Raw genomic sequence first — 17,461 nt, 5'->3', positions numbered from 1 at the left:
TTTTTTTATTTTTTATTTTTTTGTAATTGATTTAATGATATGTATATAAGTATACAAAACTAATTCTTATATCTTTAAAAAAAAAAAATAGATAGATAGATTGGAAGAGATGATATTCTTAAAATATCTACATTTTTAATACTTAACTATGTTGTTAGGTTGGATTTGCTTTATGTATGACTTATATACATATCATTAAATCAATTACAAAAGTGCATATATTATATTATGTTATAATTTATCCCCTATTGAAAACTAATTTAATAATTTTTTTTATACAATTTAGATTAGATAATTATAGTATAATATATAAATATAATGTAAAATAACAAGAAAATATGGTTTTCTTTTAGGGTTTACACAAATATATAGTATAATACATAAATTATCACCTCTATTTTGGGTTTACACAAAATAATCATAATTCACTTTTCTTTTTATATTTGAACTCTTTTACTCAAATTACAAAATACCTCATATGATATGTGGTAAACTACTATTATTAAATATTATTTGTAGTGAAAATATTTAGTTCAAATAGGGATAATTGTGGTACCTTACATATATAATGTAAAAAAAATAAAATATATCTTAAAAAAAAAATTGGGGGCCAAGTATTGGAAGGGCCAAAATGCGTCCAAACCTAGACCCTAATTCCCCTAGCATGGGGTTTGCGGTTACCCTCAAATCTGTGAGGGCCAACTTTTGGAAATGTCCCGAGGGCCAAATTATCACCCCTACACGGAAATGTCGAATTTCTATCACAATGAAGATATATGATTTGTGTGGATTATTCTGTACGTTCATCCAATAAAATGTTGGTTCTTGATTGTTGTCCAGGTAAATCTGGTTCCGTTTGTTTGCCCCCACAAATTTGGAAAAGTTTTGTGAAGGCATAAATTGAAATGGAAGAGGTGCGAATGGGTGATACAAATTAGGGGTGGGCAATGGGCCGGGTCGGGCTAGCCCGGCCCTAAAAATTTAAAAGCCCTTTAGATATTAAGGCAGGGTCGGCCCGGCCCTAAAGTCAATATAAGGTCGGGTCGGGCCGGGTCACAAGTCTAAATCTCAAGCCCTGACCCTACCCTAAGCCCTCTTTAAAGGCTTTAAGGCCGGGTTTTAGGGTCGGGTTTTAGGGCCGGGCCTATATATTTTCTTCGTTTTACAAATGTCATTTTTCAGACAAAGGTTGTTTTTTTGGTTTATGTGTTACAAATGTTTGTTACAGATTTCGGCTTTTAAATGGTGTGGGCCCGAAACCTTTAGTTCTAGACTTGGCTTGCATGTGAATAAAAATATAATTTATAAGAAGTAAGTGGGAAAATAAATTGAGAATAATAAGTTCTAGACTTTGATTTGATGATCAAATGAATAAAGTCTTATTTTTTTTATTAGGCTAGTGCTCATTGTTCTTCATGGCTGCTAGATAGGTTGACAAATTTTTGCTATATAAGACAAGTTATTGGAAGTACCCTTGGATGTAAGTGATAAATTACAAAGGACAATGTTATTTTAATTTAAAATATTTAACAAAGAGTTGGACAATTATGGTACGTGTATTTATACTGAAAATGTAAAACTATAACAAGGGCTTGGTTAGGGCTAAATTAGGGTCGGGCCTATGTTTCAGAACCTTAGCCCTAGCCTTGCCCTAGAAGGCCTTAGGGTTGGGTCGGCCCGGGCTTTAGTTGTGAGGGCTTTAGTTGTGAGGGCTTTATAAGGCTTAGAGTCCGGTTAGGGTCGGGTTAGGGTCGTTAGGGCCAAATTCCCACTCCTATTACAAATGCTATGGATAACAATTAACAAGTCCAATTAAAATTAAAACAAAGCTATCACTTCAAACTTCAACGTCGTATCTAAATTTACCCTAGGTTCCAATTTTGGTGGTCGAACACACCAAGTCTTTGAACTGTCCCATGCCTAATAGCCATCTACAATGCTACTCTATAGTCCTATGTGTCAAGTGGGCAGTTCAAATTTTTCACACCAACTCATGCTCTATATTAAGTGGACAACTCACCACACTCCATTTTGGGAGTCAAATATAGAGTTTGATTTGTTTTATCAAGTGACACTCCATACTAGTTGCCCACCGCCCCACTTGCCCCAACTTGTCACATGTGCAAACAACTAATTTTATTACTTTTGTATCACTATACTCCATTTTAAGGGTCAAATATGGAAGAAAGATGTGAGGTGTTGGCAAGTTGAGAGTGGTCAAAATATTTTAATATAAGTGTTTAATAAATCTATAAAATAAGTTTCATTATAAAAACAATAATATATGAGCAAATCCAATGGGGTGTTATATGGGCTGTTAAAATCAAATAACAAAAGGAAAGGGAGTGAAACAAGATGCAATGAAATTAGTTTGGAATGGGATGATTTATTGGATTTGGAGGGAGCGAAACACTAGAATTTTTGAGAAGAAACAAAGCACAGCAGACCAAGTCGTGGAAATGATATTCAACTATTCAATGATGCAAGAACCAAATTGCAATCAATGAGAATCACGATGGAACCAGGGAATGAGGCGCAGTTCATTAGTAGCATCTGGAATGTGCAAATCAAAGAAAAGGTTGTTGTTCAGAAAAAATGCAGATGGGAGCAAGGAGAAGATGACAAACATGTGTTGAATACAGATGGGACACTTCAAGGAGATATGGGAGGATGGGCTGCTGTGATCAGAGATGCAAAGGGAGGAGTGGTTGCGGCAAGAAAAGGGAAGTCAGACTATGGGACAATTGCAATGATTGAACTACAAGGAGTGGAGAAGGGACCTGAACCGCAATGAGGTCAAGCATTAGAAGGTTAGAGGCAAGAACAGATTCCACAAATGTTGTCGCATTCATGAGAGACACAGGGCAACAGCCATGGCAAGCGAGAAAGATGCTCAGGAACATCGCACTGTTGGTGGGACAGCTGGAAAATTTCAAAATATATCATGTGTATAGAGAAGCAAATAAATTGGCTGATGCATTAGCCAATAATGTACCTAATGTGCGTAATATTGATATTATCGCTAGCTCTTTTTCAGAGGATATTAGGAAAATTGTATACGAAGATGCGATAGGCATGGAATATGTGAGATTGTAACAAGCTGAAATTTATTTTTTAATTTATGAAAAGGGGTAGGGGACCTCTCTAAAAACCTCGCTTGCCTACCAAAAAAAAAAAAAAAAATCAAATATAGCACTCTAACCACAAAAATGTGTTTGGGCTACTAAAAAACTCCTAAATTTGGAAACAACCATAAACCCAGCCAAAGTTAAGACCTTCGCTAGCAGTTGCCATAATAAGTTTCGGGAGACGGACGACATAGTTTCTGCCGTCTGCCTTCCATTTTAATTAAATAGATATATGGCAAAAATTCTGCCGTCTATACCATTTTTGCCGTCTATACCTGAAGAGAAGATAATTGTGTGTTTTAGCATCTGAACTATACAATAGACGGTAGACACTCTGTTGTATAGTCCGTCTATTGTATAGTCTGTATCCCGATTTTAACAACTGCTAAAAAGTCACATTGGGCTGGTTTTTGGGTTTTCGGGTGCCAAATTTGACTGGGACTGCTAAAAGGCCTATATGACACCTTTTAGCATACTTACTCTAAAGTGTGTGGGTTGGTGTGGATAATTTTCAAGACTTTAATTAACATCATCTCTTAACTTGATGACATCACTTTGGACTCTAAATGAAGTGTATGCATTGAAGATGCTCTAATACACGGTTTTTTTATCTATAAACAAAAAGTTATGACTTATGAATACTGTTTTTTTTTTAAACATAATAAATCTCTCCATTCAGCCTTCAATAATGCAAAACAAACAAAACCTAAAATGCATTTGTATATATTTTGTCAAATTACCTGGATCATCTGCCAATTAATCGTTCAGCTACCTCATAGTATCTGTCTGGTAGTTAGGGGTGCCAACGGGTCGGTTTTGGGTTAGGTCTTAGCGGTTTCGGTTTGAGTTTTACTATTTACAGTTTTATCGGTTTCGGTTCTCAATGGTTTTAGTATGAGAATATAGAACCCAACCCAAAACCATAAAAACCCACGGGTTTTTATCGGTTTCGGTTCTAATTCGGATATTTATTATTTATTATGATTATTAAATAATTTCAATCATTTAAACACTAAAACTTATTTTTTTTATTTTCCTACATGATAATATTTTATATATAATTAGTGATGTATCAAAAATCATATTTACATCAATTTATGAATACGTATCAATTATACACGTTAAAACATTTACAATTCATGTGATAATTTAAACCTTTGATATATAAATTAAAATAATCAAATATCTAATCTTATAATTTTGATTTTTTTTTTATGTGCATACACATATATTTGTTTCCTTGTATTAACTCGATCGTATACACGTGTAATCACATATATTTGTTACATTGATATATTTTACGTGCATACACATATATTTGTACACGTGTATTAACTCGCATTTTAAATCGAATATGCGAGTACACGCGTCTTACAATTACATCTCATCACTAATTTTTAACATGAACACTATATATTGGTTTATAATAAATGCGTGTACCACAATATATCAAGCATGTATATCCTATTTAAATATACGCGTCCATAAGTTAATAAATATAAAATATATTAGTTAATTCATTATATACACGTTGATATTATTATTAACATCTATGATATACTTGTTTAATGTATAGTTATAAAATATACATTTAACAATACACATTCACTATTATGCTATATATATTTAATTGACTTTTACACGTAAAAAATATATTTTATATTATAATGTATAAGTTTGATTATCTTAAATGTAATATAATACTAAATTTTAAATATTGAAATCATAATAATAGGTTCCGATTTCGGTTCGGGTACTCACGGACTTTTTACTATTCGGTTCAACAGTTTCAACTCTTTATCAGTTCGGTTTTTAATAACTCATTTTAAATGGGTCAACATTCGATTTCGGGTAATGGGTCAACATTCGGTTTCGGGTAATGGGGTACCCACTGGCACCCCTACTGGTAGTTAAACAAAGTACGCTAACCCTTGATTATTTAAGGAATAATAATAAAGAAAAAGAGAGAGAAAGATCTTACTGTAAAACCGCCTCGTGCATCTCCATTTCAATAACCGAGCCAACCGTACATAAGCTGAACTGGTGCAACTCTTTAAGTGTGGGTTTTCCTAGCAGCTATTCCTTCAGTGGACTATTCAATTCATAAACAGCAACACACCTTCCAAAGTTACAAGCAAGTGTACTGTGCACATGACATCATCATCACCCACCATTGATTTAGTCCGATCCAACGCTAATTATCCCATCAAACGTTATTTCACAAACCTCCTACGTTGTCCCACTATATCAAAACCCCGTCGGTCCGAACAATGACGCACGCGCTCTACCCCTTCCTCACTATTTACTTCCACGTCTCTCTCTTAATCTTTTTCTCTCTCTCATTTTCTCTCTTCCGCCTACCGTCATCCTTTTCCTCCCTTCATCGTTCCGTCCGTACCGTACGCCTTATCGGCTCACCCTTTCCGATTACCTATCCTCCCTTCGTCCTCCCTCTCCTCCCTCCATAAGCCCAAAAAAAAAAAAAAAAAAAAATCCAAAACAAACATTTTTGGTCAAAATCCTACCACGACTATTTTTTTTTTTTTTTTTTTTTCTAGAATTTTAATTTCCAATAACAAAAGAGGAGAGGGAAGGAAAAAAATCAAAAAAAAAGTAGCAACTTATTTTCCAAAACAAAAAAAGATTTGATTTTTAGGGTTTTGGAAATGGCACAGCAAATCCAACAACAACAACAGACACAACAGTTTTCTGGACCGAATGGGGCAGCGGCGAATACTACTGGAGGAAACACATCATTATATGTGGGAGACTTGGAATTGAATGTGACAGATTCACAATTATATGATCTGTTTAGTCAATGGGGTCAAGTTGTTTCGGTTCGTGTTTGTAGAGATGTCAATACTAGGCGATCTCTTGGTTATGCTTATGTTAATTACGCCAATCCTCAAGAGGGTTAGTTAATTTTCGATGCCCAGTACTAATTTTTATACAGATTATTAGTTTCTTGTGTTAGCTAGTTCTGTTTGACCACTAGATGTAAATAAAGGCTCACCGTTAGTGCCTGGTGATGATTTATAGACTTTGACACTCATTAAACTTAAGTGAGGTATACCACCTAGCGTAAAGAGATTCAAGGATTTTACCTTGTATTGGGTGAGCCCAAATTAGTTGAAGAAGTGCTTAGAAAATAACTCACAAAACAATAAATTTCTTGTTCTTTTTTCAAAAATTAATTGGTCACTTGAGAAGTTGAGAGTATTGGACATAAGTTTTCTTCGTTCTGAGTTGGATAGTCAATTGTTAACTTTATATCCCCACTGAAAGGCATAGGGCAAAGACATTTCAAAGCAAAATTGTAACATGCTTCTTCTTCATTGTAATTTATGTAATAGGTGTTGTTAGTTTCGTTTCTGCCTTGTGTAGAAGAAAGAGGCAACTACTCTTTTCTTCTTCTTTGTCTTGCTGTTTCTGATATGGGGATTTTTACTTGAGCAGCGGCAAGGGCATTGGATGTATTGAACTTCACTCCCCTAAATGGAAAACCCGTCAGGATAATGTATTCTCATCGTGATCCCAGCATCCGTAGAAGCGGTACTGCTAATATATTTATCAAGGTATTACTTGTGTGATTTTTAATCATGCTCTCTGGATGTAGGAAAAACTTTTTGACGTTTTTATCAATCAAAATATCTTATATGCTTTGAGTTTCTTCTTTTTATTCGCAGAACCTTGACAAAGCTATTGACAACAAAGCACTACATGAAACGTTTTCTTCTTTCGGCAATATTCTTTCGTGCAAGATAGCTACAGACCCTTCTGGACAGTCCAAAGGCTATGGCTTTGTGCAATATGACAATGAGGAATCTGCTCAGAATGCACTTAAGCTGGATGGGATGCTGCTTAATGATAAGGCTGTTTTTGTTGGGCCATTTCTTCGTAAGCAGGAAAGAGATAATGCTGTAAACAAAGAAGTATTTAAAAGCGTTTTTGTAAAGAACTTATCTGAATCAACAACAGATGAAGACCTAATGAAAGTTTTTGGTGAGTATGGAACCATTGATACTGCTACAGTGATGAGAACTGATGATGGAAAATCAAAGTGTTTTGGATTTGTCAATTTTGAGAATCCAGATAATGCTTCTAAGGCTGTTGAGGCACTTAATGGAAAGAAATTTGAAGAAAAAGAGTGGTATGTTGGGAGAGCGCAGAAAAAGTTTGAAAGAGAAATCGAGCTGAAAGAACGTTTTCAGAGTATGAAAGAGGTTGTTGACAAATTTCAAGGGTTAAATTTGTACGTTAAGAACTTAGATGATAGCATTGATGATGATAAACTGAGGGACATGTTCTCAGAGTTTGGAACAATTACTTCTTGCAAGGTTTGTGCTTCTTAAGTTGAGTATAAGTATATTTGTGGCACCAGCTCGTTGTCTTTTTGAGTTCTTAGTCAATTATCCTTTGTTTTTAATCTGACAGGTTATGCGAGACCCTAATGGAATAAGCAGAGGTTCTGGTTTTGTCGCTTTCTCCACTTCTGAAGAAGCATCTCGAGCTGTAAGTTAGTGGATGTACATATGTTAGTTTCCTTTTGTGTGTGTTTGTCTGTGTATTTTTTTTCCGTCTTCGTTTACTTATGGACTAAAGTATTTACCTTTGTTCACATATATATAGCTTGCAGACATGAATGGTAAAATGGTTGTTAGCAAACCGCTCTATGTTGCGATTGCTCAGAGAAAGGAAGATCGAAAAGCAAGGTTGCAGGTAAGATGATGAAAATTCTTCTGAATTGAATTAGATGTATAAAAATATACTGTATGGAGAACTGTTGATAATCTACTTCTGTTTGTATTCTTAGTTTGGATGTCTTATAAATAATGTTTTTGGACACACTTTAGTGGAACAGTGTCACAATGCTTTAATTGAGTAGCGTATTATTTGTTGCTCCAATAATTGGGTTGCGCATCCATATCCCTGGTTATGATAATATTACAGTCTACTTTTAAACTGAACAAGATAATGATGGCATTCTTTAACATCAGTTTGATTTATGTCTCAGTTTTATGTATTATTATTTTTTTTAAAAATTTGCTTGAGATGTAAAGATCCATATTTCAATTTTTTTAATGAAGTATATCTACTATAGGCCCAATTTTCGCAAATGCGTCCTGTGGCAATGGCGCCCACTGTTGGTCCTCGTATGCCTATATATCCTCCTGGTGGTCCAGGTCTTGGACAGCAGATCTTTTACGGTCAGGGTCCTCCTGCAATGATTCCTCCACAGGTAATGGATGTTCCTTTGACTAGTAATTTTTTTAATCATGATAGTGGAACTAAAAATAAAGGAAGTGTCCTAATTTGTTTATGAATAATGTGCTGTATTTGTGTTTACTTGGATGAATTTTAATGAGAGATTAAAATTTGGTACATATACAGCATGAGAGGTTAGCAGTTTTCTTATATTACCTTTATTACTGTCTTGGACTAGTTTTGGAATTCTCCTCTCTTCTTCTAATTTTGTATCACTGACCTCCTGTGGTTATTGACCCCATTTTGTTGCTCAATGATGTCAGCCTGGATTCGGGTACCAGCAGCAACTGGTTCCTGGCATGAGGCCAGGTGGGGCAGCTCTGCCAAATTTTTTTGTGCCCATGGTTCAAGGTCAACAAGGCCAGCGTCCAGGCGGCAGACGTGCGGGTGCAGGACCTCTTCAGCAAACCCAGCAATCAGTCCCATTAATGCCACAGCAGGTATGGTGTCATCTCGACTATATAGAGCGGCTTGGCCAGGTTGTGATGGAAACCTGTTGTCTATATCCGTTCTATTTTCAAAAAACCCAAATTTTTTCCCATAGGTCCACTTAATTTCAACTCCTTAATGCATTCAACAGTGGCATATATGTAGATTTATAGGCTACAAGAAACATTTTTTTTTCGTTAGTCACAAGATATTTGCGCCATAGTTCAAACTCCTATGCCAACTAACATACTGGTCTTTCAACTATTGCCATATATCAATCGCTGAAAAAGAGCCTCAGCCGATCGATTATACTGTAAAATGTTGTCAGATTTTGTTACATATAAGGGAGGTTGGGCAACATGCTTTGATCGGGGCTGATGAAATTCAAAGTCCTGCTGATCTGGTGATTTAACTAACTACCAGAAATTTCCGCACCCAATTTTGCACATAACAGAACTTCACTCGTAACATTTTTAGGAACAGCCTCATCGAGCTGCACGAATCTAGTTTGATTGTATTCTTCTAATTGTTTGTGTTATGTTCACATTTATATATCCTGTGCCATTTTGGGTCACAGATGGTTCCAAGGGGACGCATGTACCGATATCCCCCTGGTCGCAACATGCCTGATGTTTCAATGTCTGGAGTTGCTGGTGGTATGCTTTCTGTTCCGTATGACATGGGAGGAATCCCACTGCGAGATGCTGGCATTTCGCAGCCAATTCCTATTGGTGCTTTGGCTACAGCGCTTGCAAATGCAACACCTGAGCAGCAGAGGACGGTGGGTTACTTGTTCCTCCATAGATCATATACTATGTAAAATCTACAACTCTCAAGGTCACTCTTTTTAATGTTGTTTGTTTATGTGCTTAGATGCTGGGTGAAAGTCTCTACCCACTTGTTGATCAGCTGGAGCATGACATGGCAGCTAAGGTGACAGGCATGCTTTTGGAGATGGACCAGCCTGAGGTCTTGCACTTGATTGAGTCTCCTGAAGCTCTGAAAGCTAAAGTTGCAGAGGCTATGGACGTTCTGAGGAATGTTGCTCAGCAGCAGCAAGCCAGTAGCCCTACTAATCAACTGGCTTCACTTTCGCTGAATGATACTTTGGTATCCTGAGAGTGTCGAGTATTGGTGACTTGTCACAATCATGATTAGTTCTCTTTCGAGTTTTAGGTATTGAATAAGCAGATTCTATGTGTGGTTTGGGTAAGGTTGATTGAGTTTTGCGTTATGATGGGCTCTGAATTTTGATATTGCGAATTTTCTTTTTAATGTTTAAACCTTAAAAACTGTTGTCTGATTCTATTCTTGGTTTTGCTTGCTTCAAGATAGTGCTTTTCTATCTCAGCTCGTCGATGCATGACATCTAAAGTGTTACCCGTAATGTGCATTAAAGTACATGGTTTGTGCGTTGCTACTACCCAGTAATTTGTATTTTGTATTTTGTATTTTGTATTTTGTATTTTTTTATTTGTATGGTTTGCAGATGAATCTGAAAACTGACAGTTGAACGTATGCATCTTGTAATTCTTTAAATGCAACATTTTCTATGCTTTAGAATGTTCTTTTAGAACCACAGCCACCGTTCATGTATTAGAATTAGAGCAAGTCCAATGGAGAACTATTAAATTGGGCTGCTAAAATGTGCCACATAGGCCTTTTAGCTTGTCCTGCCAAATTTGGCACTCTAAAATAAAAAAATCAATCCAATTGTGTTTTCTGTTTTGAAGTGTTAAATGATACGGATTTATTATTTTGTAATTTAAGTTGAAACGAATGGTACAGTTTTTGCCGTCTATCGAAATATAATACATGGTACGGTAGAAACTAATTGTCCGTCTTCCGAACTTATTATAACAATTGTCAGTGAAAGTCTTAAATCCCATTGGAATGATATTTTTGTAGTTGGGGTGTTATATTTGTTTTTAGCATCCCATACAGCCCCCGCTCTTATGCACTTTGGCAACAGCACTTTGACGCTTCTTGGGCAATTGTAGAATAGTCTGTTTTTACCACTAGTACTTTTTGTAAGGGCAAAATGGTCATTTTGAGGATACCCTAGATGGATTTCGTCTGCTGGTTTTGGGAAAAACATTTCGAGGAAATGTATGTGATGGGTCATTCTATGCAGATATCTATTCTACACTGACTCAAGCGTCTGTCATGAAACAAGATGCGTGTAGGATATTAGACCGGCTTTCGAAGAGGCTCCGAGTGTAAGGTGACTCATAAAGATACACGGCTTTTGGCCGTCTATGGTTCACCTCCGAATAATGAGTAGGTAACTCGATAAGGCTTTTGGCGGTCTATGGTTCGCCTCCGAATAATGAGTAGGTAGCTGGATTGGGGGTATTTAGTTGAAGTGTTCACCTAATTCAATAGTATCCATCATTTTTATAGTTCAATTCTCCTAATTCATTTTCCGTTGACAAAAAAAAACTTTTCCGTTGACCAAATTGAGGAGAATTGTATCATATGTGGATTTAATATAGGGAGGGGTTCTATGGACATAATTTATCTTGACACGTAAACAAACTCAAAATCATTAGAGTATTTATAAATTTTGGATTAGACTAATATTTTGTAGATATGATCTCCTAACTATTCTAAACATTGTCACAAATAATCAAAAAAATAAAATAAAATTCAAACTTGCCAAATATAGTTAACAATTTACAAAATTTGACTAATTGTAGACCGTTCATTTTCATCATTTTTTATACTATATTTGGCAAGTTTAGATTTTATTTTATTTATTTATTATTATTATTTTTTTGTGACAATGTTTAGAATAGTTAGAAAATCATATCTACAAAATATTATCCTAATCCAAAACTTATAAATGCCCTAACGATTTTGAGTTTGTTTACTTGTCAAGATAAAATATGTCTTAAAACCCTTCATTTTAATAAATAAACTGAATTTTGGTTTATATATATTAATATATTATATGAACGAGCCAGATCCGAATTTTTAGTTAGCCGAACCCGAATGGTTTGGTTATTTCAAATGGAGATACTATTTGAGTTTATGGAGATGAGTTTCGTCATGCTTGTTTATCCTATAAGTTTTAAAGTAATCCCAGCCTTAGCTTGTTTAATAAATCAATGAGCCCAAGCCGTTTGGCTCAAATTCCACCGTTAGATTTAATCAAAGAAGAATCTAACTGTTTAGGTGCTTACTTTACAATAAAAAACAAAAACGTTGACATAAACAGGCACCTACCAAACAACCATTATATGGTTGAAATGAACATTGATTCAGCATGTATCCAGAATGTAAGATCGATTTTGATGCAAAGCTATGATCATGATATATTTATTTATATACAATTCTTTCCTGAACATTTTATGAAAATTGGATATAAAAGTAGCAACAAAATAATATCATGAACAAATTCTTAGGTGAGAATATAACTAGGGAAGGTGATATGTCAAGTTCTACATTTTTAGGAGTCCTATGTAGGTTCTTTCTATTTCATCAAATGGGTCCAATCTATCTATTTTTATTTTTTTATTTTTTTATTTTTTGTTCAAGAATAAAATAAAATGAGTGAACTGTGAATGGGTCCTATCACTATCAGTGAATTGCAACCAAATTCAACTTCACATGAAATGATGAAAATAACATAGAAGTTTGGCTTCTTATATCGTGCAGATAGAACCATGTGAGAGTTTAAGAGTTTTGATCTACTAGTTATTAGAATTTTCTTATATAAAGCTTTTGGAGATGCTATCTTCATGGTCCCATCTTCTTCTATCCTCTTTAGCTCTCTTACGTTGATCGAATTGAATGGAAGAGAAACAAATGTTGGAAATTAAATAAATTAAAAAGTGAAAAAATGTACCACACTTGATTTTTTTTTTCTCTCTCGATAATGTATTTACCACTTGATTAGAATATCTGAATGTGTGATGTTAGAAAATATAATGCTTCTTTGCAAGGAGCTGTGGGCTTACCTATTTACAGGAATAGTAGATACGATAGGTGCTGGGAATATGATAAAAAGGTATTCAACACTCATGATCTCACCAATGTTTGTTCACCAAAAGAGTATTACGGGCTGGATACTTCAACAGTGCTTCGTCATTCATGGGAAAATTTTAGATATTTAGTTCTGTAGATTTCATGAAATGGGGCCATATATTGAAGGTGTTATATGATCGACTAGAGGGTTTGTTATACGAATATTTGGAAGTCCATTAAGTGATAATAAGTCCATATTTATATCTATATTTTAAATGACCGGATTTTTGAAAAGGATTAAAGGAAACATCGGGCTGTCTTTGTATACTAGACTCTGCTTGTATTTTAAAGTGCCAGACGAAGTGTGTATAAGACTATAAGTACACGATCCATTATTCCTTGAACTTGATTTCCCTTTTTCAACAGGACAAAGCGGCTTGAAGTTTTTGGGTAGATGTCTTATAATTGTTATATTTTGGTATGTTTTTTGATGATTCAATTTATAAAATGTTCTAACCCTAATTTTTTCTTCTAACTTAATAATGCACCAACACCGTAACATAGAATGCAAAATTAGGGGGGTGCAGCTGACTTATAAACCATTTTGTGGGGATTATTATCAACTTAATAGGTGTCAAATATGAAAAGTTCGTTGCACACTTTTTTTTGTTAAGGGTAATTGTTTGTATTGGTTTGTAGCAAATACTGAAAAAATCTTACATGGTGTGTTTGTGAGAAGTGAGAACGTTGAGTAGGCTCTCCAACATTACAAAAGTTCAAACCTAAAATCTTAAATATATATGTACGAATAGGGACGTTCTACCCTGTGCAAACAAATATAGGTATATTCGATCACCACTGATTCCCTCCTTCAAATGACCCCTCTCTTAGCTCACAGGTCATCAACAAAGTTTATTTGTTTCTCTCCAAGTGCTTGTGAGAATGATATTAGCTATATGCTTAATCATATCCTATTCTACCTAACCTTCAAGTGAAAATTGTCCATTTGAAATGCTTTAACTACAACGGTGGAGTTTGACTCCCGTGTCATGTCTATGGCCTTTTAAATTCCATGCACTAAAGCTAACTTTAGACTCAATATAGTTTATTGTGTTTGCAAGAACTCCAATGTAAGTTCCAATGATCTCACATGTGTGCAAGGACGAAGACGGGAAAACCAAAACCAAAACATTTGAAAAAACCAACAAGTTATACTACAATCAGTGAATTTCCAGTGTTGGCTTTGAGCACATTAGGAGGTGGGGAATCCAGTGTTTAGAAAACCGGAACCTAACACCTAAACAAGATAGTCTAAACTCTAAACCAACATGCTTTCTTCAAATTTGAACGTCCACCTAGAGATGCTTCTTAGTTTGTTTAAAATGAATGAGCCCAAGCCGTTTGGTTCAAATTCCACCGTTAGATTTAATCAAAGAAGTATGTTTTTTGTATAAGAAATTTATTTTGATATATAATATACCAATTAATATTGAATTAAAATATATATTTATTCATTTTATTATTACAATTATTAAAAAAAATTGCTAAATAAACATCAATCGGTCCGACCGAGTCGAACCATAGTTAAACCATTTTAACAAAAATCAACCAAATTCAATCACCGAAATGATTAACGGTTTTCAAAATATTGGGGAATCTATTAACATTTTGATCTCCTAAGTTGTTTGCCGACCCAATATAAAGTTGTGTTATTACCATTGTCCCATCTGGTTCTATCCTCTTTAAAACGGTGTATTTGAAAAAATCGAATTGAATGGAAGAGAAACAAATGTTGGAAAAAATAAATTAAAAAAAAAATAGATAAAAATGTTAAACTTGATTTTTTTTTTTCTCTCGAAATGTATTTTAAAACATTAGAATATCTGAAAAAGAAATGTTAAAAACCGATGATAAAGAATATAATAGATAAAGAATTTTACAGATTTTTTATAAGAGGTGCTGGAAAAAAAATTGACACATTGTTCAAAAAGAAAAATAAAAATAATACAAATGAAAGAAAATTTTCAAATACATATATTGAAGGTGTTAAGTGATCAAATTATCAATTTTGGAACTCATCCAAATTTACTATAAATTTTAAAAGGATTATTCATCGGGCTGTCTTTGTATACTAGACTCTTTGTAAAAACACTGTGTAACTCTAAATAAGATACTACTAATTACCAACCATAATGGCATAATCAACAGGACAAATAAGTTAATAACTTTAAAATTTATAATTAATTATTAATAGTCCAAAACAAAATAAAGTTCTAACCCTAAGTTTTTCTTCTAACACCCACTCTTCAAAACCGTAACTCCAAAACCCAAAATTCTTCATGTTTTCTTATAAAAAAAAAAAAAAAAAAAAAAAAGTGTTTTAAATGGGAAAAAGTCAAAATCACAGTTTTTTGTTTTTAAGTTTAAAATTGTTTGTATTGGTTTAAAAACGGAAATTTTGAAAAAATCCATGGTTTTTGTGAGAACCGAGAACGTTGAGTATCTCTCCAACATAAACAAAATTTCAAACCTAAAAATCTTAAATATATATGTACGAATGGTTATTACCACTATATATATATATTCGATCACCATACAACACTTTTTAAATAACACTCTTTTATAAGTTGAACCAAGGTCAAATAAGTTTATTTGTTTGGTCTTATCCATAGTAGAAATATTAGCTATATATAATCATTTATTGATTCTCAATTTTTTGATAATTGTCCATTTATATCTCTCTTCTTTATTTTATATTGTTTTTATGCAAATATCTATGGCCTTTTATATTTAAAATATCGATAAATATCGTAGATATTTTTTTATATATTACGATATATTATTTATATTTATTTAAAATATATAATAAATAAAATTGTTACCTAAACAAAATATTGATAATATCGTTAAAATATCACCGATATTTGCAGTCATATATATCTCTAAATATATTGCGATATTTATATATAATTTGCTAAAATCTTGATATTTATTGCGATATATCATGATATTTTGTAATATTGTCTTATAACTATAGAGATCATATCCACAAGATTTCATATCATTCCAAAATCTCTAATTCTTTCAAAATTTGATTTGAAAATGTGGTTTATTTTGACGGTCAAGATTTAAAATTTTACAACTCTTTTTTCGTATTTTTAGAAATTTTCAAATGAACCCAACTTTTATAAGAATGTTCTCTATAGTAGAAAAATAATGGCATCCACAAAAAATAAAATTGTAAGTAAATTTGTAGAGTGAAATGGAGACCATTGTATATTGATCCATGCCCTATATATAGTGTTAGATATAAGCTCATAACCTCTCTTTTTTAGTTTCATAATTATCATTCAAATTATTTTCATTTTCGGTTTTTTCTTTTGTTGCAAAATTGAATTAGAGTCCGAACTCGGCGCACTTTAGTTATTAATAGAGATTAGTAGATGACATGACATTAAAATCCCAAATCTGATATTTGAAATTTAAGCTAAATCAACCAACGTAAGGTGATACAGTGCAAGGACAAGACTAAAATTTGTGGAATGCAGTTATGAAAGTATTTGACAACATTTTTTGAGGGAAATGCTGGGGCCATTAGCTGTAAACAGGTTTATGTCCTACTCGTAGCGATCATAACGGGGTGGCTATTCAATCATCAATCCTCTTCTGTACCTGATTTCCTTAACGGCCATTTTCCCCATGTCCTAAAATGCCATAACCAATATACAGATCAGGTCGACTAATATACAGATCAGGTCTAGTCGATCCTATCATATCATTTCAAGGACCCAACCAAAATTCGCTTAATTTAGTGCTTTTTGTTAATTCTTTGATATCACCTCTCCACTGTATTCACCAAACAGAAAAAGGAAAACTCATGAAGTTTTACTTCTCTATAATAACAGCAATAATAATAATTAAAAATAAAAATAAATAAATAAAACCAATTTTAGAGCCTACCATTGGAGTTTTACAATTCAATTACCTGTCTTTTTACATTGCAGCCACACAGCTAGTTGATCGTTACATAAGCCGACCATGATCGTTACATAAGCCGACCATGAATGACAAATAAAGGTGGAGAAAAAAAAAAAAAGTGGGAACTTTTCTTTTCTAAGTAAAAGAGTACAACATTTTTTTTTCTTTTAAATAAACGACTGGGAACTGTTAAAGTTATAAATTCCCTTTATTATCTAATTATATATCCTTGCTGAGGACCAAGGCAGCAAATAAATTCTTCCCCACAAAAATAGCGTGGGGGAAACTTGAAAGAAGTGACCGACCAACCAGTCACCCCAATCATGCATTCATATACCAAGATTAGTCCCTACTCATTGATTTATAAGATATCTTGATAGAACTCAATTGTCCTATCCTTAAACGGAACTGTCTCATATTTTGTTGTGACTATACTTTTATTTCTAAATTCTCAATCAACTGCTATGGATATTTATCCTAAGATACCTTTGTATCCTTTTCTTAATAGTGCATGATCTTTCTATATCTGGATATTTGGTCCCATGATATTGATACCTCTGACCAAACCCACATTCTTTGATTCATATCCAATGACAATATAACCTACACGTATGAGTTAGGTTGCAACTCTCTTTCGTGTACACTAATTATGTTTCGGACTATACTTGGTTGGTCGTCTTTTTTGGGTCATT

The 17,461-nt window shown here is 33.8% G+C and overlaps 1 protein-coding gene across 1 annotated transcript; it reads left to right on the top strand.

Annotated features, from left to right (window-relative positions):
- Positions 1–5,407: 5,407 nt before the first annotated feature.
- On the top strand, positions 5,408–10,152 carry LOC147519651 (polyadenylate-binding protein 2-like). Its single transcript, XM_086591220.1, has 9 exons — positions 5,408–6,041; positions 6,585–6,703; positions 6,815–7,465; positions 7,563–7,640; positions 7,758–7,847; positions 8,230–8,367; positions 8,657–8,833; positions 9,400–9,603; positions 9,696–10,152. Exons 1-9 carry the CDS (start codon positions 5,795–5,797, stop codon positions 9,939–9,941), a joined length of 1,950 nt encoding a protein of 649 aa, XP_086447346.1. The 5' UTR covers positions 5,408–5,794; the 3' UTR covers positions 9,942–10,152.
- The last annotated feature ends 7,309 nt before the right edge of the window (positions 10,153–17,461 follow it).

The sequence above is a fragment of the Coptis chinensis genome, chromosome 2, assembly GCF_015680905.1.
Source record: "Coptis chinensis isolate HL-2020 chromosome 2, ASM1568090v1, whole genome shotgun sequence".
NCBI lineage: Eukaryota > Viridiplantae > Streptophyta > Magnoliopsida > Ranunculales > Ranunculaceae > Coptis > Coptis chinensis.
This window is presented reverse-complemented; position numbering and strand designations above follow the sequence as displayed.

Bases quoted from the DNA above. Each gene is read 5' to 3' on its own strand.
- LOC147519651 (XM_086591220.1), top strand. From the start codon at position 5,795: ATGGCACAGCAAATCCAACAACAACAACAGACACAACAGTTTTCTGGA. The intron at 6,042-6,584 runs GTTAGTTAATTT...TTACTTGAGCAG, and splicing joins TTACGCCAATCCTCAAGAGG to CGGCAAGGGCATTGGATGTA. The intron at 7,466-7,562 runs GTTTGTGCTTCT...TTAATCTGACAG, and splicing joins GAACAATTACTTCTTGCAAG to GTTATGCGAGACCCTAATGG.